Raw genomic sequence first — 15,901 nt, 5'->3', positions numbered from 1 at the left:
ACCTGGGGAGGCATTTACATTCCTGGCATTCTTCTAGCCTTGGGGGCCCCTGCAGGAGCCACGTGGGTGGGGGGGGTGGAACCCGAGAGGAGATGCAGAGTTGGTCCCCTTGCGACCTCTGCTGCTCCGGTTGGGAATGAGAGACCCCCTCCCACGTTTCTCCACGAGGAGGCCCAGTGCTGCAGGAACTTGCAGGTCCTTGCTCTCACACACAAGGCTTCGACAGTGGTGGTATTCATCTAAGTTTCCTCACCTGTCAAATGGGTGCACTCACTGTAACCGTCTCATCAAGCCAGTTGGAAGACTCAAACGCTTGGAAGGGCCCCTGGGATGTAGTAGACCTCAGTGTTAGCTGCTGTTGGTCATTGTAGGTGAGGAAACGGGGGCTTAGGGAGGGCAGTGAACAAGGTCCCATAGTTACAGTGAGATGCGGAGTTGCCAGGCGAACGCAGGTCTGGCTGACTGTCAAACCTTGGCCACCCTGGAGAACCCACTGAGTTTGGGAATGTCTGGGTTCAGAGAGCTGCCAGTTGACTGACTGTCTCCGTGAGGAGGGCGCTGGGTCAAGGTGGTCCCGAGGGATCTTGGGTCGCCGCTGTTTGCAGGAGGGGCATCTGATCCGGAGGCCCGGCGCCTGGTGTTAGGTGTGTGTCCGTTTTGACCGCCCCATGGGGTTGCCAGGTGACTCTGGGAGGTGTGCTAGGCCTAGGTGGGCCCAGGTGAGGGTCGGCCGCCCGCCGCCGGCCCGTGGCTGCATTGGCCGGGGGGAGGTGGAGGTGGGTGGGCTCTGGGCCCCGGGTCCCTTCCCCTCCCCTCCCCTCCCCCGGCCTCCCCGTTGCTTGTGTGTCTCAGAGCCGGGTCTGGGGCTCTCAGACAGGCAACAAAAGCGGCTTCCCTCTGTGGCGCTGCCACCTGTTGGGTTTTCACACGTAGGGAGGGAGTGGGGGGAGGGAGCCGCTGCCCTTTTCCCAGTGTCTGCGGCCGCCCCCACCCCCCACCCCAGCCCGGGGACTGGGGGTCTCTGCCGCCCAGCGTGGCGGGGCTCAGGGGCTGGGCGGGGCGGGGGCCGCAGCAGCTGGAAGGGGCCCGAGCGGGCAGGGCCCGGGGCGGCAGCCGAGGGGGAGTTTGACGGATTACTCTGTGGCCGAGAGGTCTCTCCCTAATCCCCCTTTGTGTCCCGGCTCTCAGCCCCGCGCTTGCTCTGACAAGCTGCTAAGCAGAAGGCTTCCCGTCCGAGTGAAGAAAAGGCGGCGCAGCAGGGCAGACGCTAAATCCCCGGCCCTGGGCCCGGGGGCGGCCGGGGCTGGGCTGCAGGCGGTGGGGGAGGGCCTTCTCTCTGCCGCGGCTGCAGCCCCGGGCCTCCCGCTCTGCGGCTGTGTTCCGAGTAGAGCTCCCGCACGTCCTGGGGAGCCTGGGGGTCGTGGGCCTTGGCTTCTTATGCAGATCGCTGTTGCCGGTGGTCGGGTGGGGGTTGGGGAGCAGACCCTTGCTTCTTTGGAAGTACACTTGAGCCTGGAAAATGCAGGCTGAACGTGTGCTGGAAGACGTGGAAGCTGCGTGGAGCCTCGTCCCACGTCCCCTTCTCCCTCGCTGCCCAGACAGGAGGAATTCCCACAGCCCAGCGGCCCAGGCAGAGAGATCTGTCATGGTGGAGAGCTCACCACCTCTCAAGCGTGTTCATCTCCCATCTCCTGTCTGGCCAGCACAGGCTTTCTGGGGTGTCCTAAGGCTCCTGTGGAGAGCTCATTTTGGGGGTGCAGGGGGCTAGGTGTCATGAGGTAGGACCAAGGGCACTGGCCCCTTGGGACTGAGGCAAGGGGCTGGGTGACCCCCCCCCCAAGAGGTTTTGGTGAGCTTCCAGAGCTATTCCCTGCCCCTAGAGGATCTGAGAGGGCAACGTGGGGTGCGGCCCTGGGGTCCAGTCTGGTGTGGAGGAAACCGGGGTACCCTGTCCTGTGTGGTCTTGGGGCCTCTACCTGTGGGATCCTCTGCACCTGCAGCCCCGGCCTGGGCTGGGGGGGTGTTAGGGAGCCCGGCGGGGGGTGACCCCACCCTTTTCTGCTGCTGAGTCTAAGCCTGACCCTGCCTCCTCCCCGTTTCCTTCTCTGTGGGGAGGGGCTCCCTGGCCTCGTGAGAAGGCTCACACAGACCGCGTGGCGCGGGGCTCCGGGGTCAGGCCTGGGCTGGGGCCCTTTGATGCCCGGGCGGGTGTAGGGGCGCCAGCCCGCATAAAGAGGCCACAGAGCTGCCACCCGAGTGGCAGCTGCCCCGCTCCCTCGGCCTCTGTCGCCTGGAGGGGCCGCCTGCTACCCCAGCCCCACCTCGCCAGAGGGGTGGCAGGAGCCCCTTTGAACGGCCTCAAAGGCCTCTTTATGCATCCCTGGACACTCCCTTCCTGGAGGGGCCTTTCCCCGGCCTCCTCCAGCCCTCTGAGTTTTGGAGAGACAGTTCAGGCCAAGTTTTGCTCCTGTTGCTCAGTTGCACTTCCCATACTCCCTGCTGAGGCCTAACCTGAGAGGGGCGAGGGAGACAGGGGTGGGCCCTCCAGCCCGGTAGCTTCTGCCATCTGCTCAGCACCCCTGGCTGAGCCCTTAGGAGCCGCCCTCTGGGGGTCGGGCTGGAGCCTCCTTGGGGTGTCTGGGCATGGGGGCAGCACTTAGGTCCTGCCTGTCCCTTCCACCTCCCACCCTGGGCTGCTGTCAGAGTTATTCTTTAGATAAATGTTTCCCAGGCTCCTTCTCTGCTAGAGTGGGTGCCGGAAAGCTGCACTGGCGCCTATAGCCCGCTCTGGGGGTGTTGCACCCGGAGTTTTTGGGTATCTGGAGCTGAGCAGGTAAAATGCAGATTCACCCTCTGTCTAAAGGGCTTGAGCTCTGCTCCCCCAGACAGGAGGGAAGATGGCTGGGGCAGAGCTCCCTAAAGCTTTCCAGAAGTCTTGGGGTTCCTTCAGCTTCCTTGCTGTCCCGTCATCCAGGATCTGCAAAGAGGAGGGGAAATAGTTGGACCTCGATAGGGACTTGTCCTCCTATCGGTCTTCCGTTCCTGTCCACAGGGTCAGCCCCCTTTCCCTCGTCTTCCCGCCCCCTCCCCACCAGGTGAGCCCCTCTGGCTGGGCCTCCATGTGCCGAGGGCTCCAGGAGCCCTGGGGAGGAGGACCTGAGTCAGAAGCGTCTCTGAGGCTGGAGGGTGGAGGCGTGGAGTGGACCCTGCTGCCCTGCCTGTGTCCCTGAGGACACAGGGGGCTCTGAGAGCAGAGGGACTCAGCGGGCGTCGTCACTTTCAAGCTTTAGGGAGAGGTGTTCCCTGGGATGCAGATGGGAGCAGGAGGCAGGAAGAGGGTGACAGACTGCTTCCTGGTCCCCTGCCTGTCCCAGCCTGGGCCCTAGGCTCCTCTGTGTCTAGAAGGCCCCGGGAGGACCACCGGTAACTAGAGTTGGTGCTGTGGGAGTCCTCTAGCTTCCTCCTCCTGAAGGCTGGGGTGGGGGTGAAATGGGAGGCTGGGGCACTGGGGAACAGTAAGGAAAAGAAAGGAGGGCTTTGGAAGGGAGGGTGTTCTCGGGCTTGGGCGTCTCTCGGGCAGTTCCGGGCTGGGGAGAGTCGGGTGGCAGGAGTGCCTGAGAGAGGGAGGCCAGGCTCAGCACCCTGAGCACAGGAGCAGCAGGGCTGGGCCCGCCCACCTTCTCCCCAGGAATCCCTCAGCTGGCCCAGGCCCTGGTCCTGGGTACAGCGCCTCCGGAGGGTGGAGAGAGGAGCCGGGCATGGGAAGGATTTAGTCCTCCTCAGTCCTGGCTGTGAGAAGCTGGACCAAAGGAGGGAGGGAGGCAGGGGTGGTGCCTGATGGTTGCTGGAGAGCTGCAATTTATTCTAAACAACTGGGGCAAACCGGGGTTTGGGAATGGGTGCCGGATGTGGGTGAGGCTGGGTCTGATAAAGTCTGTTTGCTCAGGGAGGACCTGGTCCCTTAAAGCCCAGGGCAGGGGAGTCTCCAGGGTGGGGAATGGAAGGGGCTGGAAGCCTTTAGACCCAGAACCCTTCCCTCCAGGTCAGGCAGCACTGCCCCCTGGTCTCCATGGCTCCTTGCTTTCCTCCTGGGGTTGCCGTGGTAGTGCAGGGACCAGGGAGAACTCGAGCGGAACCCACAGCCCCCAGCTAAGGGTGTTGTCTGGTCCCCCAACCCACTTTGGCGACCACGTGGGTCAATGTTTTACATTTCTCCCATGCTATCCCCGTAGCAGTCCGTGTCTCTTTCCAAAGTGGATGGTCTGGGTCTGAGTGGCTCTTGGAGGAGGAGGCTGCTGGTTGTCCAGCCTTGTGTGAAGTCCCTTTCTTCCTGGGCTACAAGTTGCACAAGCCCAGCAGGCAGTTCCGGGATGGACACTTCTTAGCCAGGATTGACCGCGTCTGATTTCTTTGTGGTGCAGCACAGACAGCACCTGCAGCATGCTTTGTAACGCACAGGCCCTGTGGGGCTTCGTGATGTTAGATAAGGAAGCAGAAGCACCAAGTTATGAGACGCTGAGATCGGAAGAGGGCATGGATGAGGGCTGAGGGTGCTCCGGGAATGCTCTCGGGTGGGGACGGGGGCTGGAGCCAGGCTCTCGGCCGGGAACCATGCACTGCAATAGTGCTTTTCAGCAGCGTTTGTGGCGCTGAGTCAGTGAGACTGGAGAAGGCACTCCAGGCTCCAGCCACGAGTGGCCTGAGGCTCTCTGTCCCCCGTCTACCATCACGGGATGATGACAGGTTAGGGGACCAGGGCTCCCCTCTCTGCCTTCTCTGGGCAGCTGACTTGGCTTTCCCTCGTCTATGGTCGCTTGTAAACAGAATGGACTGCAGGGGGTGCCGTGGTCAGGAAGCAAGACCTAGAGGCCCACTGCCCGAGGGGTTGGGGACCAGCCTGGGTGCTTCCCTGCTGGGATCTCTGAGCAGAAGGCCCAGTGGGAAGGGCTGCAGGGATTTCTGGGCCAAGAGGGGAGCCGCCCCAGGGTCACTGGCGTCATCACAGTGGCTGCCAGGTGGTGAGGCTGGGACGTGGGAGCAGCCCCCCTGTCCCCTGATAGTCGGGCAGCTCACATGGGAATGCTTCTTCCCCGTGGCCACCGAGCATGGAGAGAAACTGAAGAGGGGTTTTCAGGCCGAGGTTCTTCCAGTGCTTTTCAAATGGTTTCAATGACAGGCTCACACCCAACCCGAGAAACCACAGCCTTTTCTCTTCCCCTTGTCCTCCTCCTTGGGGTGGTAGTTTGGTGCAGCTTGGCTTGTGGCCAGGCAATGTGAAATAGGAAGTGTGACTCTTAACAAAGGAGAATTGAACAGCCCTGCTTTGGGAAGTGGAGAGAGAAAAACAAACCGGGCCTCGCAGAGGGTCTCCAGGGGCACCTTGATGACAGTGCCTGGGGGACTGGGAATCCAGCTGGTTTCACTATTTTTTCCCCCCTCCCTTCTATACTAGGAAACAAGGGAAGTTGCAAAGATATTTCAAAACAGAATTACTAACATCTAGTAGTCTCTGGAGTGTACTGAGGTTTAAAAATCATATTTACCTTATTAATTAGGTCAACCTTAGGCTAATATGAACATGCACTTCCTGCCTGCACGGTAGGGGGTGGCTGCCGGGTGGCAGGGCCACGCCATCAGCCCGGGAGTGATCCAGATTCAGAGCTCAGAGCGAATCCTAGAGCTTGGGTTCCCGGAACTTAATGCTCTGTGTGTGGCTGTCCCTGCCCTTTTAGGATCTGAGTGTTGGCATCTGCCCCTGCCGAGGCCCCCGCGATGACAGGCGGTTAGCATGGCTGAGAAACCAGACCTGTGCAGAGGGCCCGCAGGAGTGGGCTTCTGGCTGAGTCCTCGGCAGTCGGTGGCAGCCAGGAGGAGAGGCCTTGGCGTCCGCAGCAAGGCGGAGACGGAGCCGTTCTGGAGCGCGTGAGCGGGCCGGAGCCCCACCTGCTCGGTCCAGCATGGTCCAGAGACTGTGGGCAAGCCGCCTGCTGCGGCATCGGAAGGCCCAGCTCCTGCTGGTCAACCTGCTGACCTTCGGCCTGGAGGTGTGCCTGGCAGCGGGGATCACCTACGTGCCACCCCTGCTGCTGGAAGTGGGGGTGGAGGAGAAGTTCATGACCATGGTGCTGGGTGAGTCACCACATCCTCAGCCCCTCCTGCTCCAGAGACAGGCCTCCCGGGGAAGGAAGACACCAGTGTCTCTACCCAGAAGGTGCCTGCTGCCCCTGAGCCAGGGGGTCAGTGCTGCTGAGCAGAGGGCTGACCCCGCACCAAGGGGCTCCGAGAGAAAGAGGAGGACAGGGCTGTTCCCTGGTTACCTCTGTGTCCCAGGCCCCTACACACATACGGCCCCCTGAGACGCGGAGAAACTGCCCTTTGCAATTCAAACCTGTGGCCTCATCCAACTCCTGCAGTAACGCTTTGAGGTTACCCATTTCACAGAGAAGACAGTGGAGGCTAATGAGAGGTTAGGAGACTTAGCCCGGCTGTACTGCTAACTTAGCTACGGATAAATTGGGTTGGGGTTCCCCCCCAAAACCAGCAAGGGCTCTTTCTGGCCCTCAGGGCAGGGGCTGGGCTCCTGACTGGAGACGAATTCTGCCAAAGCTACAGAAGGCGAATGGGCACCATCGTTTGGTGGTGACCAAGCAAACGGTCACTTTCTTCACTCCCAGGAAGAGGGGTCTGTTGGGATGGCAGGGTCGGGGTCAGCCTGCCTGTTGAAACCCTGCCTCCCGCCCTCCCTGGCTCCGTGCCTGTGCAACTTATCACTGACCGGCTGCTTCATGCCTCAGTTTCCTTGTCATAGCATGGGGTGTTAGTGATCCCAGTTATGAGGAGTGTGTCGGAGTCCAGTGAAGTGGTCAGCACAGCACCAGTGTGGAGCGGGCCCTGCATGCGGTGTCGTCACCGCATCCCTCCTTCTCGAGGAGGTCGGTCCCTGTCCCCTGCGCCTTCCAAGCCCTGGCCTTTTGCTCACACTCCTCACGCTTCTTGCAGGCATCGGTCCGGTGCTGGGTCTGGTCTCGGTCCCGCTGCTTGGCTCAGCCAGTGACCACTGGCGCGGGCGCTACGGCCGCCGGAGGCCCTTCATCTGGGCCCTGTCCCTGGGCGTTCTGCTGAGCCTCTTCCTCATCCCGAGGGCCAGCCGGCTGGCGGGGCTGCTGTGCCCGGACACCAGGCCGCTGGAGCTGGCGCTACTGATTCTGGGAGTGGGGCTGCTGGCCTTCTGCGGCCAGCTGTGCTTCACGCCCCTGGAGGCCCTGCTCTCCGACCTCTTCCGGGACCCGGACCACTGTCGCCAGGCCTTCTCCGTCTACGCCTTCATGATCGGCCTCGGGGGCTGCCTGGGCTACCTCCTGCCTGCCATCGACTGGGACGCCAGCGCCCTGGCGCCCTACCTGGGCACCCAGGAGGAGTGCCTCTTTGGGCTGCTCGCTCTCATCTTCCTGACCTGCGTGGCGGCCACGGCGTTCGTGGCCGAGGAGGCGGCCCTGGGCCCGGCTGAGCCTGCGGAAGGGCTCTCCGCCCCCTCGGTGCCGCCCTGCTGCCCGGGCCGCGCCCGCCTGGCCCTGCGGAGCCTGGGCGCCCTCTGTCCTCGGCTGCGCCGGCTCTGTTGCCGCATGCCCCGCGCCCTGCGCCGGCTCTTCGTGGCAGAGCTGTGCAGCTGGATGGCGTTCATGACGTTCACGTTATTTTACACAGACTTCGTGGGCGAGGGGCTGTACCAGGGCGTGCCCGGGGCTGAGCCAGGCACGGAGGCCCGCAGACACTATGACGAAGGTAAGGCCTTGGCTGTCCTGGGGGGCTGCTGTGGGAGCTGCCTCCCGATGGATGTTCGGGCGTGGGGAGACGCCCACAGCCTGGGCATCTGGGCCCCGATTTCCCCACCTGGAAAACGGGCCAGCGTGCAGGCTGCCTGTGCAGCTGGTCAGGGAGAAGAGCGCCAGGTTGGCTGCAACCTCAGCGGAGCCTCGGGCTGTGTGTAAAATTTTGATCAGTCATTGCCCCAACCTGGCAGAAGGAGAGGCTGAGCTTATTTCAGGTCCGGAGGCCGGGCCGAGTTCTGCCTGGCTCCACGTTCTGTGTGCCCTCTGCTCCGCCGCTGCCATGGCCAGCCCCTTCCAGCTCAGGCGTCCCAAACTCTTCCTTTGGAGCCTCCGGCGGGGCTGTCTTGGCCCCCTCCTGGAAGCTGAGTGCTCTGAGCCCTGAGAACGGCTTCCTCGGCCCTTGGCCAGTGGCTGTGATCACTTTCCCTAACCTAGGCTCCTGCTGCTTAGGGTGGGTGTGGGTTACTGGGCGCAGGTCTGGCAATGACGGGTCTTGGGCAGCAGGGACCGGTGCTCCTGGTTCCGCGTGCCCTGCGCCCTGTGCTGAGCCCTCTCCCAGCCCCGTCTCACGGCCTCTCCCCCTCCACCCCCAGGGGTCCGGATGGGCTCAGGGACCAATGCTCCTGGTTCCGCGTGCCCTGCGCCCTGTGCTGAGCCCTCTCCCAGCCCCGTCTCACGGCCTCTCCCCCTCCACCCCCAGGGGTCCGGATGGGCTCAGGGACCGGTGCTCCTGGTTCTGCGTGCCCTGCGCCCTGTGCTGAGCCCTCTCCCAGCCCCGTCTCACGGCCTCTCCCCCTCCACCCCCAGGGGTCCGGATGGGCAGCCTGGGGCTGTTCCTGCAGTGTGCCATCTCCCTGCTCTTCTCCCTGGTCATGGACCGGCTGGTGCAGCGGTTCGGCACCCGGGCAGTCTACTTGGCCAGCGTGGTGGCCTTCCCCGTGGCGGCCGGTGCCACGTGCCTGTCCCGCAGCGTGGCGGTGGTGACCGCCTCGGCTGCCCTCACCGGCGTCACCTTCTCTGCCCTGCAGATCCTGCCCTACACGCTCGCCTCCCTCTACCACCGCGAGAAGCAGGTACTCAGCGGAGCTAGGGCAGGGAGGGCTGGCCGAGCAGTCCAGAGCCCGGGTCTGGCCAGAGAAGCTGGAGGAGGAGTTCTTTGACGGGAGAGGAAGCCTGTTGTGGTCCCAGGGCCAGAGACCTGGGCTGCGGAAGGAGGCTGTAGATTAGACTCTGGGAATGACTTCCTGATGTCAGGATTATAAAGCCCTTAACGTGGATGATTGCAGGAAACGTGAAAGCCTCTGGAAATCCTGAAGAAGCAGGCTAGCGAAGTCCTCAGTCTGGGTTGCGGTGTTCTGTGCAGAAGCAGGGGGCTAGATCAGATGACCTCTGGGGCACCTAGCTTCCACAGCTTGTGAGTGGGAAAGGCCTGGCGTGGGCCTTGTTCAAGGAGGGACGTGGTTACTGACCTTGCTCTGGTCTCAGACAGGGGAAGGCTCCCGACTCTGCCCTCCCCTCTTTCAGTTTATCTTCCTTTTCCTGCCTCCCTCCTTTGCCCCCTTCCCCCGCCCCCGCTGCGGATCTCGGAGCCCCTGCCCCCGCTCGCCTGGGCCCTGTGTAAGTCATGGGGCTCCTCCCTGCTTAGCCCTGCTCTAAGCAGCCCCTCCAGGGGCCTCCTCCTGTGGGAACCTTCTGAGCCTGGCTGTGTGGTCACCTCTGTGGCCTCCGCTAGCCTCACTGAGCTGCAGCCCCGTTCCAGAGTACTGTCCAGGGGTGTCCCAAGGAAAACGAGGCTCAGCCTGCCTTCATGGGGCTTCCAGACTGCAGGGGAGACATGCTCTGCCCCTGGCAGGACACGGGTGAGGAGACACCTGGCTGGGGGGGGTGTTAACCCAATCGGCAGCTGCAGGGGTGGGCGTGGGGTGGGGGAACCTGACCCCCGCGGCCCCTGTGGACGCCCTGATGACCTTTATCAGTCTCCAGTCTCTCCTGCGCTGACTGGGGGCTCAGGCTGGCGTCCAGGGGCCAGCCTTGGGCACGGCCAGGGAATGTGCTGGGGTTGGTTTTCCCCTCGACTGGGAAGCATGTCTATCCCCAGGGCAGGGCGGCCGGCCGGGGCAGGGTCCCAGGCACAGTTGGCCCCCCGTGCTGCCTTCCCGCCTCCTCCGCTTCCTGGCAGCACACGAGCCTTGGCTGGAGCTCCGCCGGCGGGCTCCCGGCTCTGATGCAGCCGACCCTGAGAATGCGGTGTTCCAGGCACGCGTGGGCCCCAGAACGGCGGTCAGACGGGCCTTATCCTCAGATGGGAGGCTCTGGGGCGCCCCAGGCAGGGCAGGGTCAGGCCGTGCTTGTCTGTGGCAGATGGTAGGACAGACAGGACGGCTCCCACAGGAGCGCAGCTGGGACGGGAGTCGAGGGTTTCCAGTGGCAGGTGGCAGGGACCTGGAGGAGGAGGCCGGGAAGAGCGTGCGGCCCGGCGCGGCGGGGCCCTCACCTGTGTTCCCCCGCCCCGCCGTGTCTCTCTGCCCTCCTGTCTTCCGTCTGTCTTTCCTTTTTACCCTGGGGCTCTGTCCTCCTCCTAACTGGCAGTACGGACTGCATCTGTCACACTGATTTGAGGAGAAGCTGGAGGAGACCTCGACATGTGGTTTCAGGGATCCTCTTCTGGGCCCCCGACCCCCATTCCCAAGGAGACTCCTCACCGGAGACGCAGACCACGCAGGGGTCTGCCCAGTTTTCTGCCCTGCTCCCGATTTTCATTGAGACCCTTTGCTGGCTTCCTCTCGGCCCTGAGATGAAGGCCAGGACTGGTTCTCACAGCTGGGGGACCCCGTGTCTGGGTGCTGACCTGTCCTGGTGTGTCCCCCTCTCTTCCCCCAGGTTTTCCTGCCCAAGTACCGAGGAGACGACGGAGGCGGCGCCAGCGAGGACGTCGTGATGACCAGCTTCTTGCCGAGCCCCAAGGCCGCATCCCCCTCCCCCCACGGACACGGGGGGCCTGGCGGCCTGCTGGCAGCCCCGCCCGCTCTCTGCGGGGCCTCTCCCTGTGACGGCTCCGTGCGCACCGCGGTGGCTGAGCCGCCCGAGGCCAGGGCGGTCCCGGGCCGTGGCATCTGCCTAGACCTGGCCATTCTGGACAGCGCCTTCCTGCTGTCTCAGGTGGCCCCATCTCTGTTTATGGGCTTCATCGTTCAGCTCAGCCAGTCCGTCACTGCCTACATGGTCTCGGCGGCAGGCCTGGGTCTGGTTGCCATTTACTTTGTCACGCAGGTAGTATTTGACAAGAGTGACTTGGCCAAATACTCTGTGTAGGGTGCTCGCCAGGCACGGAGGGCGGAGGGCCTTCCTCCCTGGGTCCGGCTCTCCCTGCTCAGCCTCCTGGGGCCGGGGCTGGCCTTGCCCTTTCTGCTGCTGCCAAAGTGGTTGGTGTGGCTCTCCGCTGCCTCCCGGTGGCAGCGAGGTGCTTCTTCCCTCCCAGCCCTATGCCAGTCGTTCGGGCCGGCTGGCTTGGTTGCTCTTCAGAAGGCTTGTCTGTACTTCAAGGGGAGAAGGGCAGGGCATTTAAGTAGGTCCATGCACTGGAATGCGGGACTCTGCCTGGGGATCGCCCAGGCTCAGGGTGGACAGCTGGGGTCCTGGTCAGGACACACCCAGTGAAGGGATCGGGGTAAATCCCAGATTTGAGTAAACACAGCCACCTGTTCTAGCACCAAGGGCCTTTATCCTGCAGTTCTCCCATTGCCACTCCTGCACAGGAGTTTCTACGGTGAGACTGCAGGATTTGCAAGTACGGAAAGGACTTGGGGGGAGCAGGATCCTGAGTGGTGAAGGCAAGCTGCCCCGCCCTCCAGCACCCCTTTCTGCTATTCCCCCTCCCCTACACTTGATTAGGACTTTGCTTGTTGGCTCCTGTGGTGCCATCACAGGGACCCTGGTCTTTAAATATTTAACTTATTTATTTAAGTAGAGGGGGAATCAAGGTGTCTAGGAGTTGGGTAGGATGAGATCCTCGGCAACTAGGTCCCCTGAGATGGTTGGTTATTGAGCTGAGGGTTGGTTATTGAGCTGAGGGTTGCCAGAATCTCCTTCTCCTGGAGGGATTGGTCTGGCCTCCAAACTGCCTAACCTTGAGCTTGCAAACTCCACTCACCCCAACTGATACCCCAGCTCCTGGTACCTGAGGTGGGGAGGGCTGGGGAATGTGAAGGGTGGGGCTCCAGGTCTCAGCAGCCTCCCTAGAACCCCCCACCTCGTGACCCTGCCAGCCCCCAAACTCCCCGCCCCCTCTAGGACTGGGCCTCCAAGCCCACCTTTCCTCGCCCGCTCCACAGTCCCCTCTTTGGGGCTGTTGTGGGACCAGAAGCACAGAGTGTGGCTCTTTGAGCCTCTATCCGTCTCAGCCCCCAGGGCATATCTGTGCTTAAGCACTCTAGTGCAGAAACTCAGGAGCACCCCCTGCCTGGGCTAAGGAGGTCTTATCTCTCTGGGGGTTTAAGTGCCGTTTGTAATAATGTCACGTCTTATTTATTTAGCGGAGTAAATATTTTATGCTGTATGTGAGCAATCAGAGTATAATGTTTATGGTGATGAAATTAAAGCCTTCTTCTATGTTTCACGGGTCTTTGTGTCTTTTCTGAGGGGGAAAGACCAGCCCCTGTCAAGACCGGGTCTGGGCAGCAGCAGGTCCCAGCGCCGCCAGCAGGGGGAGCCACAGACCAGCACTCATCTGTCTTTTGCCTGTTGCGTTGTCCTGCCGGGGGACTGGGGAGACGCTCTGGGGGGAAGGGGAGTAAGGCACAGGGAGGGGGCGCATTTTCCTATCACAGGGCTCACAGTGTGGCCAAGAAGAGCCTCAACAAGAGGATGCCCCTAGCAAACTTAATGGTCTTTGAAAGCGTCTTTGCTTTCTGGCATTACCAGCTGTCCCGGCTCACCTTGTGTGTTTCTTGCCGTAGATCTGAAATGAGCTATTTTCTCTAAGGGCATCTGATTGACTTTTGTGGGAAAAGGTTGTTTTCCACAATGACCATAATATTGGCATTGGGAGTACTTATTATTAGGTTGATCATTGGTATTAGGCCTTTTCTGTGGACCAAACTAGGGGAAAAAAATGTTTCACGTCAATACATAGTGAGTTTCTATTGATACTGCCTATTTAAGTTCAGGATTAGAGATTACATGTGTTTATATATATACATACGTATATATTTTACTTCTCTAATTTCTACCACGCTGAAACAGAGCTCAAGGCCTGGCCTAGCATGCATGTATGTGTGTGTGAGAAGCAAAAAGAGCCACTGGTCTAATGTCAGCCTTTCCGTGCCACCAGAAATTAGAAGCCTGCCCAGAGGCATGTTCACTGTTTTTCCTGGTCCAAAGGAAATGAACTTTCTGACTAGCCCCGCACGAGTCATCTACCTCTGTGGTTAGACTTGTTCCTATGTATTCTTCTGATGCACTAGTAAATAAAATTGTTTTCTCGGGCTTCCCTTGTGGCTCAGTGGTAAAAATCCGCCTGCCAGTGCAGGAGACACAGGCTTGATCCCTGTGGGAAGGGAAGGAAGATCCCACATCCAAAGAGCAGCTGGGCCCGTGTACCATGAGCCTTTGCTCAAAGAACCGAGGAAGTGCACCTCCTAAAGCCTAGAGCCAAGATAAGTCCCTCTGAAATTGAGAAAACAGTCTTTTTTATATAATTTCACGTACTTATTCATTGGCTATGCCGGGTCTTTGCTGCTGCGCAGGCTTTTTCTCTAGCTGCAGTGAGATGGGGCTGCTCTCCAGGTGTGGTCTGCAGGCCAAAGATTGTTTTCTTAATTTCAGAGGGCCTTACTAGCACAAATTTTCAATACTGGAGACCCGCTAAGCCAGCTCACAGGCTGTGAGGTCTTGTGTTGGTAGTTCTCCAGTTGTTTTTTTTTTAATATTGGATTATAGTTGATTCACAATGGTAGTTCCTCAGCTTTAAACTACATTCCTCACAGAAATGCCAGCTCACTAAGAAGTACAGAAAAGGGGGAAAGAAGAAGGAAGAAAGGGGGCCCTGGAAAGAAGAAGGAAACTGCAAGTAACCTCAAAGATACCACAAATAGGATTTACTCAGTCCTTTCCATGTGGGTCTCAGATGAGTCAAGGACACAACCTGGCCAGTGTCCTTTAAGATCATTAATTTAGATGGAAAGGAATAAGAGGTATGATCAGGTGTACATAGATGTATCAGGTAGGATGTACGTAGAAAATTTAAGAACACGAAGCAAAGACATTAACAGAGTTTAGAGAAAGGAAACGATTGTTGTGGAGAGAGGAGGGTCAGGCTATCCGCACCCCCCTACCTTCATCCCCCAGCGCCTGCCATCTCCCAGAACGGGATGGAGTGCTGGCTTGTGGTCTGAGCCCAGGAATTGGAGGGGGGCTGCCCCATCCTTTGTTCCTTCATGGGTCTGTCTTTCCGGCCTGGGGTGCTTCTCCCTGCAGGAACGGGAGTGGGAAGGGCGGGGGTAGGGAACACCCCCTCGGTGGGCAGCTTGGGGCTCGGGCTGCTGCTTGTGCAGCCAGGGAAAGAGCTCTTGGTTTCCAGGATCAAATTCGACTACAGCGGCCTGGCAGCTTTGTCACCGTTGGCTGGAGTGTTGTGCAGAGTTGAAACTCGCTGCTACCCAACACCATCACGGGATCTCCACACACAAGGAGGTAGCGTGGGGTGCCCTGGCAATCCCGCCCCTTGACTTCAGTCTGCCCTTGACTAACGCCTGACCTTTGACAAGTCATTCCACTGTGTGTACGCTGAGGGGTTAGCCGACTGTCTCTGCAGACACAGCTCTGGACTCCCGCCCTTCGTGGCTCCGTGCCACTTTCTGCTCCTCAGGACGCTGTTTAGAACCCTGCAGTGCCCAGTGACCGTTCTCTCCTTCTCGTCACACAGTCTTTGTCTAGTGTCCCGTGTGCTGAACCTGACGTGCACCCCGGGGCTGTGGCAATGAAGAGACAGTCACTGAGCTCAGATGCAGCTGGGAGGGGGCACACCGGGAGGGCCTCCTGCCCCTTAGGGGGCTCTGTCCTGGGGAGGGGATGGCCTCCAGGGAAGCGAGGTGAGGGTCCGTCCGTGGAAAGCCGCCTGGACCCCGAGACTCCCTCACAGGCGGCCATGACTTCTCCCAGTGAGCTGAAGAGAGCGGAGCGGTGGGAGGACCCTGGGATCCTTCTTCGCCAGGGACGGCCCCAAGGCCTGCTGAGAAGAGGTGACTTGTCCCGGGCACACTGACGCGGGGCTGTTTCTGTGCTATTCAGTGGAAGCGAGGGGTACAGGGGAAGACTCTGCATTATCTTTGCAGCTTGTATTATTCCGATATAAAAAGTTTCTTTCTTTTTAATGTGGAAGACTTTTGATCCCTCTCACCACCTGCTAATAGGCACCCAAAAGATCTGTTAATCCACCATTACTATTCACTGATAGGTGTAAGGCACCACTGTAGATATAACTAAGGGGGTTATGAAGATATATCAAAGGTGGTCTTTGTTCTCTGTGAGTACTGAGGCTTCTCCATGGAAAAATAAAGCTTGTTCAAATGAGGTTATTTCTAATGGTGCAAGGCAGTTTGACACATACCAATGGTACACAGGAGTACAAGGAGGATGGGGGAGAGACCACTGCCAGGAGGATGCTTTTTAAATAGGGACAGAGATTCAGTTCAGTTCAGTTCAGTCGCTCAGTGGTGTCTGACTCTTTGCCACCCCATGGACTGCAGCACGCCAGGCCTCCCTGTCCATCACCAACTCCTGGAGCCTACTCAAACCCATGTCTATCGCGTCAGTGATGCCACCCAACCAACTCATTCTCTGTCGTCCCCTTCTCCTCCTGCCTTCAATCTTTCCCAGCATCAGGGTCTTTTCCTGACTCAGTTCTTCGCATCAGGTGGCCAAAGTATTGGAGTTTCATCTTCAACATCAGTCCTTCCAATGAACACTCAGGACTGATCTCCTTTAGGCTGGACTGGTTGGATCTCCTTTCAGTCCAAGGGACTCTCAAGAGTCTTATCCAACACCAGAGCTCAAAAGCATCAATTCTTCAGTGC

The 15,901-nt window shown here is 59.9% G+C and overlaps 1 protein-coding gene across 1 annotated transcript; it reads left to right on the top strand.

Annotated features, from left to right (window-relative positions):
• Positions 1-5,957: 5,957 nt before the first annotated feature.
• Positions 5,958-12,314, top strand: SLC45A3 (solute carrier family 45 member 3). Its single transcript, XM_068986405.1, has 4 exons — positions 5,958-6,129; positions 7,000-7,782; positions 8,637-8,902; positions 10,710-12,314. Exons 1-4 carry the CDS (start codon positions 5,958-5,960, stop codon positions 11,139-11,141), a joined length of 1,653 nt encoding a protein of 550 aa, XP_068842506.1. The 3' UTR covers positions 11,142-12,314.
• The last annotated feature ends 3,587 nt before the right edge of the window (positions 12,315-15,901 follow it).

The sequence above is a fragment of the Capricornis sumatraensis genome, chromosome 14 (assembly GCF_032405125.1).
Source record: "Capricornis sumatraensis isolate serow.1 chromosome 14, serow.2, whole genome shotgun sequence".
In the NCBI taxonomy this organism is placed as follows: Eukaryota; Metazoa; Chordata; class Mammalia; order Artiodactyla; family Bovidae; genus Capricornis; species Capricornis sumatraensis.
Note: the sequence above shows the minus strand (reverse complement) of the source record. Positions and strands in the feature narration are given on the sequence as shown.